Source organism: Pieris napi, chromosome 15 (genome assembly GCF_905475465.1).
Source record: "Pieris napi chromosome 15, ilPieNapi1.2, whole genome shotgun sequence".
Lineage (NCBI taxonomy): Eukaryota > Metazoa > Arthropoda > Insecta > Lepidoptera > Pieridae > Pieris > Pieris napi.
The window spans coordinates 11,660,983-11,684,324 of record NC_062248.1 but is presented as its reverse complement, the minus strand read 5'-3'; the positions used below and the strand labels follow the sequence as shown (position 1 = coordinate 11,684,324).

The window sequence follows — 23,342 nt, the reverse complement described above, 5'->3', positions numbered from 1 at the left end:
TCATGATCGTTGCTGGTTTGAGTCTCGAATTATATTTTCTAATAACGATGTATAATACGTAAAGAACTTCATAAACTCACACACATGTTATGTTTTATACGAAACTTTTATTTCTGCTGTAGTATATAATGGCACAAATGATTTACAATACTCACCATTTTAACCAATCAATTCAATAATTGAAAGTAAAAGTCTTATCAATAGATTTCTTTCATCGTCCATACCGAAGAGAATCATTTTATAAACAGTATAAATAATACTAGTTAAAGCAACGATGACAGTTTCACTCGTGCGCCTGAGCCGATCTCGCGTATTTATAAATAATACTACAGTTATGATACTATGAACATTTTCTCATATCAACATGTCGCTGATCAAATTTATCCTACTCGTTTTGATACCTAGTTGCTACACGCTTAGCATTGGAGTGAGTGATAAAAATGTGACGAAACGTACGGCCAATCACGATTTATTTCCAGACTGGGTCCCATTTAAAAACAAGCATGGAGTAGACCTAGGAGACTTTGAGCCTGTAGTCAAAAAACCAAAGAAACGACTTGCGACGCCACTCAACTTCGTACTAAAAGCTGTTGCTGAACCAGATGGCGATTATTACTTTGATAAAAGCCAAGGTGAAAGCGATAATGAAGACTATTTTGAAAGAAAAGAGTGGTCGGATTTACATAGACCCGCAGAACACGTTGACCCAAATTATGTTGTGACTCATAATGCATCTGATATAGATGGTATCGTTAATATTATTACAAAGCCTATTGATGACCCTGTACTCAAACATATACTAAAAAAAAACAAAGAACGAAAAGCTGAAAAAGAAAAAGAAAAAGAAAAGGACGATGCATATCAAGATGAAAACAAAGATGAAGAAAATTTAGAAACAAAGACTGAAAATGAAAAAATTATGCCATCAGATGAAGAGGCGAAAACAGAAAAAAGACCTAGACGGTATGAAGACGATGTGGAGTATGACGAAGGGAGTGATGAGAAGCAAAAGCCTGAGAGAGTGGAAAGAACTCAAAATACAGAACTTAGCGAAGAAGAGAAGCGTGAAAATGAAGAAAAGAAAGCCAGAATTTTAAGCAGCGTTGATGAATTGAAACATAGGCATGCAAAAGAACAACGAGAAATATCTGAAAAGCTGAAGGAGGAGGAATTATTTAAGGAAGATTTTGAAAGAGACAAATTAGACTCAAGTGAAGAACATGATAAATATAATCGAGGTTCAAGGTGGAAAAAACCTGAATATGATGAATACGATGACGGTGAAGTGTCATTGCACGACAAATACAAAATAAATACAATGAAATCTATCACTAGAACAACGCAAGCGCCTAAAAAATCTCGACAACGCAAATCAAAAAAAGAAAAAAGTATAATTAACGGAAAACTGTCCGTATTTAGAAACCCACAACTGTATATGATCAACGATGAAGAAGACACCACTACATCAAATCCAAAGCCCACACAACCTGAAAAATATTCATCAAAATACTCGGCGGATGATGACAGTATTAGAATATCCTTGGTTCCTTCAGATGATGACTCTAAAGATGGAGAACCAACTCGTTTTTATCCAAAGAAACGGAAAAATAAACGTAAGAAGACCACAACTCCAACGGAGGGTACAACAGAGGTTGGGACTGTTAAAACTACTGAACTTGATACGACAGCTTCTGACACAGACTTGTCTGCTTCAAATACAGCACCATCAGCCGCTGATACCGTACCGACAGCTTTTGATACTGCACCATCAGCCATTGGCACTTCCGCTTCAGACAATACAGCATCGGACGCAACGGCAGCTGATACTAACGAGGAAACACACGCCGCTATTAAGAAAGAAAAGAAGCATGGAAATTTTAAGCACGAGAAAGGTAAGATTATTATAGACAATTGTTATTAAACGCTAATAAAAATTTAGGACTACAGGCCAATTTTAAGTACGATTATAATTAATCTGAGGTGAATATTTTTGAAGATCATTTTTGCAGAAATACAGTCAGTAATTTTGTTTTTCGATACAGTGTGACCTTTATCTACGTTTATATAGACCCAACATAATTTTGAGTCCTAAGAGGAGAGATAAGACATTTATAGATCATATATACCCACATGTAATCAACTGTAAATTGAAGCGGTCTACCGTATAATACTAAAGTCCATCTAGTTTGCATACTATCACATATTTTGGTGTAATGGCCACTGCCAAATATAATGAAGGTAGGACATACAGAGCAATAGAACATTATAATGTGTATTTTACGTCTAAATGTGGGTACACGATACAATATCGTCAACATGTTATTAAAAACGACAAGCTTAGCTAGGACCGACATAAAGGTTTTTTCTATACATGTCAAAAATGTGTCTCTTCGCCATGTAAACATTCTTTATAAGATGGAACTATTCAATTTAACCTTTATTCAACCTTTATTAGTATACGAAAATTCCAATAAACGTTAAATTTTCATAAATGTATATTAAAGTACAAATATAATACTTCTAGTCTGATCACGAAGCATGTATTAATAAAATTAATCTATTTTCCATCAAAATACCTAGTTTCTAATAAGAGATGGGTCAGACTGATACAAGGAATTATTCTACTTGTTTGGGATCACACTCGAACGATTCCTTTTATCTCTGAAACTTATGAAATATTGGGGACGCATTGTATGGAGTTTTTAATTTTTTATGAAAATATCTACGTTATTTCGTTGCTAGTTTTTTACTATTTCAGTTTCCTTTTTTACACCATAATAATAATTAAATAGGCTTGATCACGCCTATTTGATTTGATACAGGTTTGATTAATTTATGTGAATCATTTCTTGAAATATATGTTTTTATTGTTCACTGTAATTTTGTGAAGGCGTAACAAAGTATTATTGACAGGAGTCAACTTCTGTAAATTAGTCTTAAAATGATTAATTCAATCAAAGTATGATATAATTGTGCATGCATGCGGTTTATATATATTTTAGGAAGGTGTAGGTTCACTATAGTTTTTACGTAAAATATCTGAAATATATCGACTATTGTTAAAGAGGTCGCAAAACAGCTTTTATAACACCTATATGAAATACACGCAGCAAGAATATACTTGCTTATACAACTCAACCGAGCCACCAGCAGCACATTGACATCACCTTTTATTATTGAATCTTGAGCAAAAACAAATATTGCAAATTACACGTTGCCCAAGGATCACTGAAGCGATACATAGACAAAAAGCCTGCAAAAAGTCTGTGTAAAATTCGGCTTTTATGTTAGTAATTTAATGTTCGATAAATCAATGACCGAACGATTACACCACACTTACTTACTTGAACTTCATAATTCGTTTTGTACATTTTGCCTCAATAGTGCAGTTTCGTCAATAAAAAATGAATTATATGATACTTTTGCTTAATATAGACGTGTCCGTGAATTGAAATAAAAAGGAATATTTTCTTTGTACATAAGTTTTTATTTTTTGACTAATTTGTTGACAGCGTATTAAAGGGGCATAAAATAATGTTCAAAGTCCATATTTATCGTATTTTAGCCATATTCTTTTGATTTGATATAGCTCTAAAAATGCTCTTTTAAGTAAATATACACAAAATAACTATAGGTATATTACGTACTTAATAATTACAGACCAATATCATGGAATAAAAATCTGTAGACAGTATATCATTCTATCCATACATATGTATATATTCTATTATATTCATATTAGAAAGTGTTGTTCAAGATCATAAGGAAAAAACAAATGAATGCATATATTTTTACCGCAATGGTTCTTTTTTCGTGCCCATTCTAAATAGGTGTCATTGTCTGCTACCGAATGTATTAATTACACCACGAGACCAGACTATTAGCTAGACTCTCGTTTCCTTATTAGATTCAGTGCCACGCTTCAAAAGTCTAGATACTTTTCACCAAGGTAGGTTTTATTACCCAATATTATGCGTTTATATAACCGTCTATGTAATGCAACGTTAAATAATTTGATGTAATTTGTAAATAAAAAGTGGTATTAGAGTAGTCAAAAGTAAATTCGTTTTTCTTTGTTCAACCTGTTCGGTGTTACAAGTGTTAGACAATACCCAAACTACCCAGTAACAGTTATAGAAACATTTTGGGCCTTGGTAAACCGCGCTCAGCCCACAGGGCGTGTGATTGGATCACGGCTGTGCGCGCTAACGGATTGTTTTTTAAATGCGCTATATTACAAAAGATTCTGTATCTGTATCTTTTTAAAGATAATTTAAAAAAATATTTCTTAAAAAGATAAAGGAAAAACACATTTAAAAAGCGACTTGGTACACTTTTGGAAAAAAATACTATTCAATAAATGATTATTTGCGTGAGACACTGGTGTTGATATAAATTTAATAAAGTATAATACAAATAATATAAGAATTGACCAATTCATATGACTAATAATGTAAAATTCCAGACAAATTTGCGCGCCATTGTGTGAGGCAGAATATGCGAACTCACGATTGTACCACCTTACACATTTTTGTAGCATATTCTTGCAATAAATAAATAAATAATGGAAGATTTACTATACTAATAATACTCGAAGGTGGCATGACTACAATGGGTGTCAAATTAAATGTTACGCCTTTAGTAGGCAGAGGTTAAATTTGAAAGTGTAACAATAATGGAAAGTATAAATTTTTCATCCGACCTCGTAAACATCGAAGCAAAATACCGCATAGAAAACTAAATTTACCGTAGCCTATTGGGGGTCACCATTTTAATAGGAAATTAAAAGTATTATCATTGAAGCGACCGCACTCAAACTCAATCTCAAAATAACTTTATTCATATAGGTAAACAAGTACACTTATAAACGTTATCAGAAAAGATGTTAAATTGATTTTAAATTTACATTTACTACCATTTCGCAAGTCAAGGGCGTACAGCGGGCAAGAAGAACTGGCAATAAACTCTCCGCCACTCTTTTCAATCGCCAAGTTTTGAGTCATACAAATTGCTTGAACTGGAGAAAATCAATCCCAAGAATTAGGATGATTTAAATATTCGTCAAATTTATAAAAAGCTTTATAAAGTAATCACCGGCGAGTTATTCACTTTTAATTGCTGGTTTTCATATAAGAATTGGTCATTTCGTTTTCCACAAATATTAGTAAAGACACTTACATTTATCATGTAGAAGCAATAAAAATATATGCTCATTGTATTTTTACAATTTTAAACGTTTATATTACAAAATGTATTTAGTCACTAAACCTACTAATATTATAAACGTAAAAGTTTGTTAGTATGGATGTTTGTTACTCTTTTACCCAAAAACAATTGAATGGATTTTAATGAAACTTTACAATAATATAGCTTATACATCAGAATAACACATAGACTACAACTTATTGTGTGAATTGTCCAAAATATCAAGTAAGAAGGAAAAAATCTACCAACTGCGAGCTATTCTGGCATGCGCTGCCAAAACCGCTAGAGTTACACTTGATGTATAATGGAAATGTTTATCTTAAATAGTCCTATAAAAATTGCCCTCACATAATATACCTATATCTTATGTGTAAGGGAGCATTCAAGTATTACGTAACGAATTTTGGGAGAGGGGGGGGGGGGGGTGTATTTTTGTAAAACGTTATGATGCGGGGCGGGCATTGACTACTATAGGGTACAGAATCAATAGTCTTCAAAAATTGCGTGACGTAATACTTGAACGCTCCCTAAGCCATTATAGCCAAAATAGTAATCCATAACTACGATAAAAATTGATAATTTATTCAAATGCGCTTTTGGTAGAAATAAATTGATTCCTAAATAAAATAGATACTTTTATCGCTTCTCGTAATTAAAGTAGATAAAATATACCTTTTACGTTACGTTATTTGAACAAATATTATTTCAATCCTGCGCAGACAAGGTGCGGAGGATATTTGATAAGTATAAAATGGCTATTAATCATTTATTGTTTTAGGTGGAGGTCGAGAACATGAATCGGAAAGCTTTGAAGAGCACGAGGAAGAAGGGAAGAAGGCCTATGAGGTAAGAATTTATTGTATCCATCTGGTATTTAAAAAAAATCTATCTATCTACGATCTATCATCTATCGTTTGGCTCATCTTATAGTGTCCCCAACAAGATGAGCCAAACGTGCAAAGAACCTACAATAATAATATTTATTTAATTTTTTTCACGATAAAACGCACTATATCGTTTATTAAAACCTAAACAAAATTAAAACAAATTTAAAAAGTTTGGTCCCTCTGGCAGGCCTTTAACGCTGGCAGCATTTCCTCGCTGTATTTAGGCTTATTCGTAGAGCGAGGAAAGCACCAGCTCTGAGGTCACCGGTACTATCTACCGGGCGCCAACTTAAATCTTTAATTAGCTTGTGCACTACCCACGGCAATACCCCTTATTATTATATTATAACTAACATAAAAATAATTAAAAACTCTTACATGAACTATAAAAAACTCATTAAATAGGTGTAGCTCGCTTAGTAAATACTCGTTGCAAATAAATGTTCTAGTCAGCCCACTAATTTAATTATAGTGAGAGATAGGCAAATATACAGTTTTTTTTTAATGGCTCTGGCACGATTTGTGCATTAGCCAGCGTGAAGTATAGGATTTTTTATAATTCGTGCTTGTCTTTAGAAATACTCGCCCGGTACCGCACAACCCTCCCAAAGGCCGAGAACAAATTTAAATTAAATTAAAACTTGCCCTCGAACCGGGAATCGAACCCGGTACCCCTCACCTACCTGCCACTTAATAAGACCGCTATAGGCTATGAGGCCCCTACATGTTGCTCTCTTTTGACTCACACATGAACAAGAATACATGTACACACCTCCGCTGGTTCTGTGACCCAAAGCGTATTTTAGTTAAATCATTGCAATTAGGCTGTTTTAGTTCGTGTAAATAGTTTTTAAAAGTCCAGTGTTAATGTAAATAAAATAAATTTTATAAGGAAAATTTTTCAAGTTGAAAGGCAAACTTTAAGTGTGACTAAAATAACTCACAAACAATGTACTGAAAAAATTGATATTTCATACGAAAATGTTTGCTTTTACGCCGCCGCTCGTCGTAAAGCCGGGAGTGATCGGTGTCGAGTTTTATTGGTGATAGAATATTAAATTTTGAGTGTGTAAATACGTAATCGATACAATATTCATTTATACGAACAAACTTTTTGGAATAACGTGATGATACAAGATGTCTGCTATTTTAAGAAACGTGTCTTATCGTGCTGACCATGGCTGTTCTAATATATTAATTGTAATTGATTAAATGAAGAACCGGCTAATTAACTCTCCGACACTCTTTTTAATCGCCAAGTTTTTTGTTTTACACAACGTTTGTAAGGAACAGCAACCATTACACCATGTTACACATGACATCTTAAGTAATAAACAATAATAAAATAAATTAAAAACCAAGATTTGTCCTCTACCAGCTTTCAGCAGGCATGGTAAAATAGAAGCACGCACTTACATTCTCGTGGTATTTATGAAAGAACCAATTAAGAAAATTGCGCGGAAAATTAGAAAATTTAAGAATACTTAACCACCATATTAAGTAATCCTGACTTTTGTTACGATAGCAAATTTTTTTTCAGTGCATAGCGCTTTTACAATTCAAACATTTTTGATGTAACCTTATGGCGTTTGACATAACATTGACAGAATGCGTGCTGCAAATATCGTCAAAGAGGGTCTAAGAAAAATGAATATCGTTTAAAACAAATGCTTCGATAAGAGTTATTATATTGATAAAATACATCTGTTCCCGTGTCGGAATACCAACAAACCTATTCATAAAGCAATATTATAATTTAAGAAATACTTTGTTTCTGAAATATTTTTTTAGTTAATTATACGAAATCAATGTTCATAGTTAAGACATGTCAACGTCTGTCGGGTCCGCTAGTAATTAATATTTTCCTTATTTGAGGGTTTATTTTTCGACAAAACACGATGATCAAAAACAAGTTAGGTCTAGATGATACTTTACTACGTACGTTTACGTTTTATACTCAAGTATAAAAACCATATTATAAGACAGAGTAATACGATATTTCCAATAGTTAAAATTTACTGTTAGAAGCACGGCACGCATCCTCAAAGATCACGCAATGTAGTAAAAATAATTCAAAATTGGCCTATTTTTAGAGGAAAATACTGTAATGATGTACGTTCCCTTCCTCATACAAGACGTAATAAGTCCCCCCTGCAGCGTCTCCCAGTTTTATGATTTAGTATCATTATTTATGAGGAAAATCAATAGCTCATAACCGCATGGGTACAAACTAATTTGTAAGAGATTTGTTTTGTTATTATGGCGAATATTTTTATTATTTCACAAAAGCAAAAGCGGTAATTTGCGATTGGACATACGCTTAATTAAGAAGATTTAAAGACCGTCTTAGAGTTCAATTCGTGAGCAACCAAATAAAGTTTAAAATGCACAGCTGTAATAGGTTCTAACTGAAAAGTTGTGTTCACCTTTTGTACTGTGTACGTCCTTTAGAAAAATGTACCCATTATTTGTTAACTAGCCTAGATAATACTAATGAGCTCTTTCTTTAATCAATCAGTAAATAATTATTTAGTGCAACTATGTCTGCCTGGAATTCGACCAATATTATACAAATTAAACAAATACGTTAGAACTTATTTAATGTAAGTAGTAAGTACATTCAAAAACTAGTGTTGGCCTAGTGGTTCCAGTGTGACTCTCATCCCTGAGGTCGTAAGTTCAAATCTCGGCTGTGTACCAATGGACTTTCTTTCTATGTGCGCATTTAACATTCGCTCGAACGGTGAAGGAAACATCGTGAGGAAACCGGCTTGCCTTAGACCCAAAAATTCGACGGCGTGTGTCAGGCACAGGAGGCTGTTCACCTACTTGCCTAATAAATTGACAAATGATCATGAAACAGATACAGAATTCTGAAGCCCAGACCTAAAAAGTGTTGTAGCACCCACTGATTTACTTATTTTTTTACATTTCAAGTCATAAGCGTAACTCATAACATACTCCTAAAACAAAATACAATACGGAAATATCTAAATATCGTAGAGCGGTGTCGTATATCAACACGTTAATCAGACAGATTATGATACATCCAGCGAACGCGGCAATATCATTACGCGCCGTAACATATTAAAGCAATTTGAGTGATACCAACCGACTATTTACGGCTTTGGTCAATTTTACTTCTAATAGTGCTGATACAAGATATTTTATGACACAACTGTAATAAAGATTTTTTGGGTGGGGATTATTAGCGCTCCCTAACAAAAACCCGTTGGACAGCCAATTTCGATATAGTTTTTTCAATATGATGCCGAAAACTTAGAATTCTTCGTCGCCTTTTGGATGTCTTTTCACAATATTGAAATGGATATCTATCGTTATTACTTATTGGACAAACAACTTGTGCTTTGCGAATATTTTGTGGAATAAATATTTTCCTTTAAAAAAATATTAGCAGTATTAGAATACAAAACTAAACTATGGTGGGTGTCGCTTAATTGTGATTCGTCAAATGGTGCAGTAGCGTGTGGCGTTTTTGTTAACCAATCACAAACAAACAGTAATATAATAAAACTCCAAAAATATACAGTAATTACAATATTCTCAGCCTACATACTAATAATAATAATAACATAAATTAAACTAATTTAGAATGTTTGGTCCCTATGGCAGTGTACCTTTAACGCTGGCAGCATTTTCTTGCTGGTACTTATGCGTTGAGCGAGGAAAGCACCAGCTCTGGGGACACCAGTACTATCTAACAGAGATTAATTTAATTTGAAACGCATTTTCTTTTTTTCTTAGTATCCAACTGCCCGTTGTAATAGTAGTAGTCAATCACAATATTATAATAAACTTTGTTGGAAAATACTTGCAAATTAACACTCTATGTAGTAGAGCAGTTCGTGAAATAATTATATATTTTTTTCAAGAGAAAAAAGAATATTGAAGTATGGCAACCTGCGAACAATACGCCGTTGGAATATTTTTATAAACTTTTGAGAATAAAACCGTGGTTTGATTCCGTAAGTTAAATGTGCATGGTTAAAAGCGACATCGAATAATGTGCTTAACTTTTGAAAATTAATTTTAAGGAAATTTTTACTAAATCATATTGATAGCTTACTTCTGTTTCCACGTGTTGTGACTCACCTTTGTGGCTGAATGCACTTTAAATATGTGAATGCACAGAAGGCAAAAGAAGACAGAATTTTTTATAGACGTTTAATCGGTGTCTGCTTTTATATAGCCATATGTGATAACAATCAAGAATTAAACAATCTATTAATCAGTTGTTTAAAAAAATTGTATAATAATCCTACAAATATTTTTTCATTAACCCATTGAATAGATAATAATGTATGTGATTAAATAAGCAGTCTTTAGAAGCTTAGTTTACAATATTATTTATAACAACGACAATTCTTTTTCTTACAAGCAACGCACAGACCATGATCTAGAGGAAGAGGTACTTAATTTAATTTAAAATGCGTTTCCGAGTCAAGCCCTCTCAATGCACGCAGAAATGTATGATCCATTTCCCATTGTGGGGTTCCTGGGTTTCTGCTATATTTATAAGTTTACTTACAAGTGTAAGCAAGAAATACAGTTTTACAATTACTTCGATAGTGGAATAAACAATGCAATAAACTTACTTCTAATAATGGAACAAAGCAAAGCAATAAAACATAATAATATAGATAGTGAAAAGGACAATAAAAAAATGACGATAAATTTCAGTTAGAACAGTTTATTTATTTAGTTATTACGCTTACGACATCACACACAGTACTAAATCTACTAATTATTTTACAAAATCATACATCTAAAATGTGTGACAATTAAAGTAAACATAAGTTTCACCAAAAAAAATAGAAATTAAACTTTAAAATTAAAAATTTTAACATATACAAGATAATACAAGCACACAATAAAACAAAATAAAATTATGGAAATTTGTTGGCATTTAAAGCAGAAAAAAAAGAAAAATCATCAGCACAACAGCGAATTATGTTCGAGAAAGGCACCCAACACAATGCTTTCTCTAAAACCGATCAGCCCACTACCGAATATAGGTATCCATCTCCGGATAAGCTGTGCTCAATCCGTTAAAATCGCGAAGAGTTCGAACGAGAGGTGCCTGAACTCCTAAGTTGGTTTTGGCAGAAGGAATTTGGAAAATGTTGTTGATTTTAAACCTAGGGAATTAGTAAGGGCAATGTCAATTTTAATATCGTGTAAGAGGTCACTGCTCTGTATATGATTTATATTGAGCAATTTATACAGGATGGTAACACAGTTAATAGGAAAGTAAGGCATACGATGTCAAAAGGTCTTGTATAGTGGAGATTTAAAGGAAAATAGAGGAGCTAAGCGGATAGGGACAGGAAGTAAATACTATAACCTCACTATGATACCTTAAAGGATTCGCCAGGGACAAGTTATCTGATGGTATTTCAAGGTTATATTTTTCTGAAGAGCTTAGGCTAGAGCCATACCACAAGAGAAAGACTTAAACAAAAGATGTATTTTGTTTTAATCTTTGAGTTTAAGCAAATCTATTGTCTTTGTCTGAGACAATTGATTAAATCTTCTGATCTAATTAGCTATTGTTTCGTGTTGTTGTGACTTCGCTATAGTAGTTTAGATCATCTAAATGTATACAAACTTTTAACAATAAGTACCTATTAAATATTAACGAGCCGTCTGGACAACATCAATAATAAACATATACAGTTTTATACTTTGGTTAAAAGTCGGCTTTAAAACACATTTAATGAATTATATGAGGTTTTGGTCGTATTAATAATACAATATGCAGTATTAATTTATCAGTATAATGTTAAAACAAGTGTCCTTTTTCACAGCGTAAATAATGACACAAATATTCCATAACACCGGTTTTGGAATTACGATTTTATATTACACGTTATATATGAATAATATATATACATAGGTATTTGAAATTATAATATGAATTTTTGTTGATATGATGAAAACATATATATTTCAGATGACACTCTAAAAATCCTAATCACATAGGTAAATAAAAATGATATTTATGTCATAAGAATCATCTTTGCCCTATTGATGAGCTAATAGATTTCACGATATTTCAATTCATTCCCCAAAGATGTGTGGTCTGTACTGTTTTTTTCTTCAGAAACACGATACGAAGATGCTTTGAATAATTATTATCATTTGTTTTGTAGATAAACAACGCAGAGTAACGAATATAACTAATTAAGACATTTTCAGACAAATTCATTATGCATAAAATATTATGAAAAAATATTTATATATTACAAGGTAGTTAGTAGGATACAAGAAAATTACTTCTTGTTTGTATACATTTTCATTTGTTTTTCTCTTCCGAGTTCTCACAGCTATAACCGTTTCTTATAATTATTTCAAAAAAAGGTGTTGGGGTCGAACTATAGTCCAAAAATATTTCAAATAGACTTAACAAAAAAATAATTTTGATAGTTGATTTATTAGTCAATTAAATCTAAAAGTGATTTGCAATGCGTATTAAACGAAAAATACAAATATCGCTCGTCGATTCCTATCGTATAACTGTATAAAACGTAGTAATAGAACTTTAACTTAGTAAGTTAATTATTATTAACTTTTACATCTAGGTTCAGTAATGATTGAATTGTTATAAACTCTTTAATCTTGTTACAAGATTTATTTATTTATTTACACTTTGTTGCTTTATAATATAAAAAATTAACAAAATTAAGTAAAGGAAAGGTAACTGACTTAACCTTTATTCATAAAACAAAATAAGGTTTGAGACATAAATAAGTCTCTTTCTGCAAAATTGTGTTTACTCTGGAATTAATGAAAGATTATTTTAGATAATGTAAATAAAACCGTTTATGTTTTTGTTTATAATTAAACTGTGTAAATAAACTTTAACTGTTAGTAATCAGATAATAATCTATTTGTTGTATTTCACCCGATGATTGGTGTTCTCTTTGATGGAGTAATTTAAAGAATCCTACAGTAGCTAATAATTTAACAAGTAGTTTCAGCTTAGTTAATAATAATGAATCGTTTATTTGCTAAGAGGTACATTCAGATTGATTAATTATAAAAAATTGTATTGTTGTATCTTCAAATTTTGTTATCTATGTACAGAGCATCTATGTAAATCATATTTTTTATATATTTATCATGTAATCTGTCAGGGCCACCACGATGACACGAAGACCAGCAAGGGTCATCACGACAAGGAAGATCATCTCAAGAAATACAAGGATGAAGGAGGCGTGGACAAGAGCCACCATGATGAGAAGGAGCATTATGGAGACCACCATCACGAGGAACATGGAAAGAAACATGCTAAAGTATGATTTCCTTTTTTTTATCTCTAATTAAATTCACTTGGGCAGACCTTTACTATCGCCAAGGGATCTAACGTGTCTGTGATACATGGGCAGTTAAACAGACATACAAATATCTGCTTCCTGCATGTTACCTTAGATTAATTGACAGTAATATTCGATATTTTTAATGTTTAGTAATTACTCAATTAGCTGCAGTATTGGCCTAGTGGCTTCAGCGTGCGACTCTCATACCTGATGTCGTAGGTTCGATCCCCGGCTGTGCACTAATGGACTTTCTTGCAATGTGCGCATTTAACATTTGCTCGAACGGTAAAGGAAAACATCGTGAGGAAACCCACATGTGTTAGACCCAAAATGTCGACGGCGTGTGTCAAGCACTGGAGGCTGATCACCTACTTGCCAATTAGATTTAAAAATGATCATGAAACAGATTCAGAAATCTGAGGCCAAGACCTAAAGAGGTTGTAGCGTCACTGATTTATTTTTTATTTTTTTATTAATCGATTAAGTACTTTACCAAATATTGTGAACTCAATTATGTTTCTATCACAGTATGAAGAATCAGGCAAGCATTCCAAAGGACATAGCACAAAAGGTAGTCACGACATTCATAAAAAAGATGAGTATGAGAAACGAGTAGAGTTCTTTGAAGAGGATGGTGATTCTGCTGAAGAAGAGAATTACGGAGGACATCATAATGAAAATGAACACTCAGCGGTATGTTTCTACATATTTAAATTTATATTTAGTGCATATATATTTTTTTTATGAAATAGGAGGCAACCGGGCAGGAGGCTCACCTGTTGTTAAGTGATACGCCGCCCATGGACACTCACATTGCCAGAAGGCTCGCAAGTGCGTTGCCCGCCTTTTAAGAATTGGTACGCTCTTTTCTTGATGGACCCGTTGAAATGGTTCGGAAATACTTCAATGGGCAGCTGGTCCCCATAGTGGCGGTGGCTAGGGAAAAACTTCCTTAAGAAACGCTCAGTTGTGGAAGGACGGACGCCGAGGTGATACGGATGGGATTCTGCCTTGACGTCCGATAATGAAATACAGTTGCAGCCCTGCGATTCTGTAACTCAGTTCACGAACTCACACAGCGGTTTTCGCGTCGGCGGTCGCTCTCAAATCAGTCGTGAAGCAGTCATTTTATGATTTGGCATTCTGAAAAGGTGGGAGCTTATACTTTATTGTTTATCAGAATGCCAAATCATAAAATGACTGCTTCACGACTGATTTGTGAGAGACCGCCGATGCGAAAACCGCTGTGTGAGTTCGTGAAGTGAGTTACAGAATCGCAGGGCTGGTATTAGTCCGAAAAACTCCTCTGAACACTCTCCATGATAAATGCGGTAGAAGATGCAGAGAGACCCCACGTTTCAACGCAACGCCAAGGGATCAAGCCGCACGGAAAGTGACGTCGACGATTCGACTCGCTCTTCGTTGAATCGCTCAAGCGGAATGAGCTCAAATTCGTTACATTATAACTGGCGGTTTCGTGTGGTTTATTACAATCGTTGGTAACTCTGTCAGAACGATTCATGTAAACATGGTTGTGAATTCCGGTTTAAATCTATTGAAAAATATTAGTGGTTAACTGACACTGAAAATTTGTTTCTATTTCAGTAACAAGTTTGAAACAGTGTCTAATAACCTAAAAATTAATCTTGTGCGTTTGAACCCCTGCGAACGACTATCATTTATGTATGACGCAAGTGAATAATAAACACAAAACAGTAATTTTATTACAGACCTTCAACTTATTGCAAAGAAAAATCAATTAAAGTCAAATGTTTACAGTTACGGATCACTCGTTGATCTTGTCAGTGAAGCGAAAAGATTTCCATATTTCGGTCATGGTTCGTGACTAAAACAGGCTGATGTTTCGAAGACTCTTACAAAACGTTTACTTAAATATCTCATTGTGCGCTAATGAAAAAATATGTCTTATATCGTCAAAAGAAAAATACATTAAATGCTTCTAATTTTACATTTACTGCCAGTTCTCAAATCAAGGGCGTAGAATGAAAGAGAAGAATTAGCAATAAACTCTCCGCCACTCTTTTTAATCGCCAACTTTTTTTTTACACAACGTCTGTAAGGAGCTGCAACCATTACACCTTGTTCCACATGACATCTTAAGTAATAAATAATAATAAAATAAATTAAAAACATGGAGGCATGGTGAAATAGGAGCATCACCGCAAACACGAATTCAAATATGACCCGTTCAGCACAAGTAGCACCCGTTCACGAGTATGACGCATGGCCAGCCATCGGCCCCCTCGCCATATTTTAGGGAGAGAGACAACCCGACGCATGGACGCCGCCACAAGCAATGACATTGAAGCGAGCCTGATGATCCTTGATTCGTTTCATTACTTCACGAGAAAACGTTATTTATAATTTCATTGTGCATTTGATAGAACTATTTCCCACCGATTTGTTTGGATTTACTCGTTTTCTTTAACAATTCAGAATGTATTTGAAATAAATTATTAAATCACGCAAGTCAAATATAATGTAAGTCCAAATGTTAATATTGTATTTTAAATGGCGACAAAAGTGTTTACAGACTTGTAGATATTATTAAAATGAAAAGCGGATGCAATTTGCATTTCCTAAGCGATTCAAGAGTTAATCGATAACTATGCTTTTTATAAGTTTTAGAGATTTCTATTAAGAAGTTCAAGGCTAATTGTAATTTAAACAAAACTTTGTAACACAGTTCAAGTACCAAAGATGTTTAAACCAAAATTTACAAATATATTTCGCCATTTAGAAGCGTTACGGTTGAGCAGTATGATAAATTCGTTCTGTGTCTATATTGAATTTAAGGAATAAACACACACTTAGTGCCTATTAAAACTTGTTACAGGGTTAAGATATTTCCTTATTAGGAGACTTATAACTATACATGAATAAATAACATTTTAATAAACTTAGAAGGTAAGAATTAAATAAAGATACCTAAAATGAATATTGAAGAATCGGTCTCGGACAGTTTGTCAGTGGATTAATTTTTACATCAAACTAAAGAAAGTATGATGCTAAGTTATGCAAGAAGCGCGTAATTGAAGCAAAGTTATATTAAAATATGGCTGACAGAGGGCACTCGCGTCGGGGAAACTATCAACTTAATTAAAACAAGTTTTTCTATTTATTACGTTATTAATTTACACCACAGCCCGAATGAATATTCAAGCGTAATTTTTTAATTAGTTATTAAGAAATCTCAGGAATGTTTTGGGGGAAAAGCATCTTAGGAATGTTTTGTCAGTTTCATCACAATTCAGTTATAAAATAAAATAAATAAAAATAAAATATGTTTATTATGGAACGTAAGATACATGTATCACTTATTCCACGTCATTAAATTTGAAGGCATCCCTACTCATCGGCAAAGAAGACAGAGGGTGTAGGCCGAGAGAAAAAGCCGGCGTAAAAAACTCTCGGTACTCTTTTAAAACAGCAAATCATCAAAAAACACTTATTTATAACAAATATCGCAAATTAATTAGAAGTAGCCTGTCTAGCACTAGTCCCAGGCCCTTTTATCAATTAGATAATCGTTGACTTTATAGTAAGCCTTTTTACACAGCTTTTCTTTAATACATTTCTTAAATTTATTGAAAGGCAGTGATAAAAGAGCTTCTGGGATTTTATTAAAGAAGAGTATCCCTTTCCCCAAAAAAGAATTACTAACTTTAGATAGTCTAGTACGGGGAAATTGCAGCCTGCGTTTGTTCCGTGTATTAACATTGTGCGTATGTTCTATTCTAGTAAACTTATCACTATTTTTGTATACATACATAATATTTTCATAAATATATTGCGAGGGAAAGGTAAGTATATTAATTTCCTTGAATTTATCTCTAAGAGATTCCCTACATTTTAAATTATAGATTGCACGAATAGCCCTCTTCTGCAGGATGAAAATAGTTTCGACATCAGCAGCATGACCCCATAATAATAAGCCATAAGTCATTAAGCTATGAAAGTAACTAAAATAAACAAGTCTAGCTGTATCGACATCAGTTAGAGAGCGAATTTTTTTAACCGCGTAGGCTGCAGAACTAAGTCTCTTCGCCAATCCGTTAATATGAGGGGACCACTGAAGTTTTGAATCCAAGGTGATTCCGAGAAATACAGTTGTATCATCCAGATTCAATTCCTCACCGTTTATAATTGGTCTAGTATCCATAATCCTTGAATTTTTTGCACAAAATTTAATGCATTTTGTCTTTTTTGCATTAAGTAGAAGGTTATTCATACTAAACCAATGGACAATCGAAGACAGAGCATTGTTCACATCGTCAAAATTTGTTATTTGTCGTTTGATTTTAAAAATCAAGGACGTGTCATCAGCAAACAAAACTATCTGATGTTTTCTCTCTACCATGAAAGGTAGATCATTTATATAAACAAGAAAGAGGAAAGGGCCAAGAATTGAGCCCTGTGGTACCCCCATATCTACTGCCGACCCAGAGGACCTCTTACCATTCACTTCAACCTTCTGAGTTCTTCCGTGTAAATAGGAAGTCAGAAGATTCAGTGCGGTATTCTTGATGCCATAATGGCGGAGTTTCCCGATTAAGGTCTCGTGTTGGACACAATCTGTTTAAACAATTATAGTTATATGTTCAACAAATAGATGTCGCCTGTGGTTCCTTGAATCGCGGTAGCGTTATGATTCAAAAATAGTATAAGTATCTCAATTGTTTTTTGTATTAAATAGTCTCAGCCCTGGGATTGGTGTTTTATTGTACATGGTCATTCGTAGCCGGATACAGCAGTGATTGGAAACCCTAGTGTATAAAAAGTGTAAAATAAGTGATTGTGGTGTGTGTAAGTGAAAGGTGACTAAAACTGTAAGTACTTTAAAACTTTGCCTAACAAATTGGAAGTCTAATAACGCAAGTAAAATAACTTAGAAAAATTAAGGCAAAAGTGGTTAACCACGGGGAATCCATGCCCGATTTTGCCTAAGTCGAAATTATTAGGTACACCAAACACTTAGAAAAATTTGCGATTTGGAACTTGGAAATTTTACAAGTGTAACTTAGAAAAATCACAATGGAATCACTTGTAAGAGTACAGAAAGATATTAACAAAACATTAAAAAGGGCTTATACAAATTTTAAGAAAACACCAAAAGATAGAATTACAGGAAGTTATTTGGAAACCAGATTGGAACAATTAGAAAAACAATGGTCAACATTTGAAGAGACACACAATAAATTAATATGTAACTATGGTGAGGAAGATTATGATGAATCGGAGTACAGCTTGAAAGATGTATATGGAGAGACGGAAGATTTATATAGTGAATACAAAATTGATATAAAGGAAAAACTTACTAAATTTAAAAATAGCCCTATAGTTACGAGTGATGTAGTAAGCAACATTAACAGTGAAGTAAAATTACCTAGAATAACAATACCTACTTTTTCTGGCCACTATTCACAATGGACCACGTTTCGTGACCTGTTTAAGTCATTGATACACAGCAACAAATCGTTGCAAGCAGTGCATAAGTTGTATTACCTAAAAAGTTACCTGACCGGTGAAGCCGAGCAGTTACTACGACATTTGCCGGTTACAAGTGAAAATTATGAACTATGTTGGAGTATGTTAGAACAACGTTTTAATAATAAGAAATTTATTACAAAAGTATTTTAAAAAGATTTTTTTCTCAAAAGAATATTGTTTCCGAATCTTCAAATGCTGTTAAAGAATTACTAGACACCACAAATGAATGTTTAAATGCATTGAAAAATATAGGAATAGTAACTGACAATTGGGATGTTATTGTTTTATATATTTTAAGTTCAAAATTAGATACTAAGTCTAGAGAGTTATGGGAAACTAAAATTTGTAATTTAACAGATGAATTGCCAACATTAAATCAGTTTTTTGAATTTTTAGAGCAAAGGTTTAGGTCACTTGAATTTTTAATAAACAAACCAGTCAAAAGCACTCAATCTCATCATGTAACTTTTAAGGAAAAATCAAATTGTGTCTTTTGTTCAGATAGTACGCATAAAATAGGAAATTGTAAGAAATTTGCTAAGGGTAACCTTAAAACACGTCGTGAGTTTGTTCAAAGTTCCGCCTTATGCTTCAACTGTTTAGGTGCTAATCATTCGGTTGAGGCGTGTCGTTTGCCCACCAGGTGTAAGATTTGCAAACGAAAACACCATTCACTTTTGCATTACAACGCTAGTGTATCAACAGATAATGTATCAGCTAACAACCAATCACCAGAAGATATCAATGTTGTTGCAACGGCAACAACATCGAGACCAGACGAGACCAACATTGAAAATATTACCACTTGTTTTACTAATACCAGAAAACAAGTTCTATTGGCAACAGCCCTCGTAAGGGCCAACAATAATTCTGGATCAAGTATGACACTGCGAGCCTTATTAGATCAGGGCTCACAGGCTTCATTTATTACGGAGTCTGCAGTCCAGTTGCTGGGGCTAAAGAAAATCAAAAGCAACAGTGTCATATCTGGAGTTGGAGGTGACGGCAATGCCCCACTTGATTCCAAATATGTAGTGCAGATTAATCTGCAATCAATTCAAGATGAATCATTTACTATTTGTGTAACAGCTCATGTTCTTAAAAAACTAACTTCATTCCTCCCTGTAAAGGAATTCGTTGTCCATCTGTGGCCAAATCTACCAAGGATGAAGTTAGCAGATCCAAATTTTAACAAACCAAGTCATATTGATATGTTGCTTGGTGCTGATGTCTATTGTCAAATCATAGCTGAGGGTCTAATGAGAGGACCACCAGGAACACCAATAGCTCAGAACACTAGGCTAGGTTGGATCTTATCTGGAAAAATTGAGAACGATCATCACGACCAACATGGTTTGGGTTGCGAAAACATATTAACAATGCACACTCAAATTAACAATGATGATTTTAACCTTAAACAATTTTGGGAACTTGAGTCTGATAACTTTAACCTTAAAAGAACTCACCTCACTCATGAAGAACAAAGATGTGAATACATCTATAAAGAAACCACGAAGCGAGATCCATCAGGAAGTTATATCGTTAAACTCCCATTCAGAGATGTCGATCCGAGCTGCAAATATGGTAATTCACGTGAGATAGCAATTAAACGATTCTTAATGTTAGAAAAGCGTTTATTGAAATCACCAGATTTAAAGAAATCATATACAGATGTAATATCAGAGTATTTGAAGTTGGGACATATGGAGTTAGTACCTATAGAAGAAATTGACAAAAAAGAAACGGTTTACTTACCTCATCACGCAGTCGTTAGAGCTGATAAATCGACGACTAAACTCAGAGTTGTTTTCGATGCATCCTGTCGAGACCAGAACGGTGTATCACTGAATAGTGATTTGATGGTCGGACCGGCGCTACAGCCTGACTTGCGTCACATTGTTTTAAGATGGAGGCTACATCCTATTTGTCTGGTTGCCGACATAATCAAAATGTACCGTCAAGTGAGGGTAACAAGAGAAGATGTAGACTATCAACGTTTAGTGTGGCGCACAGACACTACAGAAGATTTACAGCATCTTCGCCTTTTACGTGTCACTTTTGGTACTGCGTCTGCTCCTTACCTTGCAGTTCGAACTCTGCAGCAGGTAGCACACGATGAAGGAGGAGAGTATCCCGTCGCATCTGAAAAAATCTTAAAGGATTTTTACATGGATGATTTGCTTACTGGGTGTGAATCAGTTTCAGAAGGAAAGCAATTATTTAACGATATTACCAACCTACTAAAGACAGGCGGCTTCGAACTCCAAAAGTGGTCAAGCAATGATGAAAATCTGCTAAAGGAAATAAATAAAGAAGGTTTAGACTTAGATATTAATGTAGAACTGAAATCAAATGAAATAGTTAAAATTTTAGGACTTACCTGGAACCGACGAAACGACGACTTCGAATACTCCGTGCAACTACCTCCAATCAGCATACCTGTAACAAAAAGAAAGGTTATATCGGATATTGCAAGGCTATACGACCCAATGGGATGGATAGCTCCAGCAATTGTGAAAGCAAAAATATTAATACAAAAATTGTGGCTTTCAGGCATCGGATGGGATCAAGAATTACCAAATAATTTACTTGATTATTGGATTACTTACCGTGAGGAACTCCTGGAACTTACCAAATTTCGACTCCCACGCTGGATAAGTACTAAAGCAGATGTCACACTGGAGCTCCATGGGTTTAGCGATGCTTCAAATGAAGCTTATGCTGCTGTAATTTATGTTCGGGTAGTTGATGGCTCTGGAAATGTTCATGTCCATCTGATAACGTCTAAAACAAGGGTAGCACCAATCAAACAAGTTTGTATTCCAAGGCTCGAACTGTGTGGAGCTGTTTTACTGGCCAAGTTGTTACAAGAAGTTGCAGAAGTTCTGCACGTACCAAAGGATAAACTTCACGCTTGGACTGATTCCACGGTTGTGCTAGCTTGGTTAAGTAGCCATCCCAGTCGATGGAAAACTTTCATTGCTAATCGTGTTTCGGAGATTTTAGACATTTTAGACGCAACTCAGTGGTCACATGTTTCATCTACCGACAATCCAGCAGATTGTGCCTCTCGGGGAGTGACACCATCAGCTTTAGTAAACATGGAAATGTGGAGAACTGGTTCCCCCTGGCTACAAAATAAAGTTATCAATTACGAAAGGAAACCCATACCAGACACTAATTTAGAAGAAAAAGGTGTGAAGGCATGCCATGTGGTGGATAGTAGTCAAAACATTTTTTGGACAAATTTTTCGACTTTAAGGAAATCATTGAGAGTATTTGCTTACTGTAGAAGGTTTATAAACAAATTAAAGCGACCTGAAGAGAGTTTTCCTATATGGTTAACTAATAAATAACTAAATCAAGCATTACATATTATTATAAAAGCATGTCAGAATGAGTACTTTTTTCTGGAAATCAATGATTTAAGAAATAATAAACCAATTTATAAGAAAAGTAAACTTACCGTATTGACTCCTTTTCTGGATCGTGAAAGTATCATGCGAGTTGGTGGTCGTCTTGAAAGAGCTGACTTCAACATAGACAAAAAACATCCAGTGATTTTGCCGTCAAAATCACATCTTACCGACTTGATCATAGCGGACGCCCATGAAAAAACTTTGCATGGCGGGCCGCAATTAATGATAAACTATATTCGGTCCAAATACTGGATTTTAGATATTAAAACTCGTACAAAGTTATTCGTTCGAAATTGTGTTCGATGTGTACGATACGCTGCACAAGCAAGAGACCAACTTATGGGACAGTTACCTCCTTCACGTGTAACTCCAATTCGTCCTTTTCATCGAAGCGGCCTGGATTATGCGGGTCCTATTTTAATAAGAACATCCAAAGGTAGAGGCCATCGAGCATACAAAGGATATGTATGTTTGTTTGTGTGTATGGCAACTAGAGCAGTACATTTGGAGGTTGCAAGCGACCTTACAGCGCAAGGATTTTTGGCCGCATTCAAGCGTTTCGTGGCCAGACGTGGGCATTGTGCTGACCTATACAGTGATAATGGTACAAATTTTGTAGGTGCCGCACGCGAACTCAAAACATTGTGGTCCCAAGAAAAGTCATCATTGGCAATAGAAATTGCTGAGAGTTTGGCAACAAATGGAACAACATGGCATTTTATTCCACCTCATGCTCCACATTTCGGTGGATTATGGGAGGCTGGAATAAAATCCACCAAACACCACCTAAAACGAGTGATAGGTACTCAGACGTTGACCTTTGAAGAGATGAGCACTCTTCTGTACCAAATAGAAGCCTGTCTCAATTCCAGACCATTGTCACAATTAAGTGTGAACTCACAAGATCCTACACCTCTTACCCCAGGACATTTTCTTGTCGGCGAGCCATTGGTTTTGGTGCCGGACAGCAATTATGAAAC

At 34.3% G+C, this 23,342-nt stretch overlaps 1 protein-coding gene across 1 annotated transcript in view; it reads left to right on the top strand.

Annotated features, from left to right (window-relative positions):
- Positions 1-296: 296 nt before the first annotated feature.
- LOC125056978 (glutamic acid-rich protein-like) overlaps positions 297-23,342 on the top strand; it is a 28,872-nt gene continuing 5,826 nt past the window's right edge. Inside the window, exons 1-4 of the mRNA XM_047660376.1 lie at positions 297-1,892; positions 5,984-6,051; positions 13,250-13,408; positions 13,961-14,125. Coding sequence (XP_047516332.1) covers positions 365-1,892; positions 5,984-6,051; positions 13,250-13,408; positions 13,961-14,125 — 1,920 coding nt within the window. The 5' untranslated portion in view covers positions 297-364. The remainder of the gene's footprint in view (positions 1,893-5,983; positions 6,052-13,249; positions 13,409-13,960; positions 14,126-23,342) is intronic.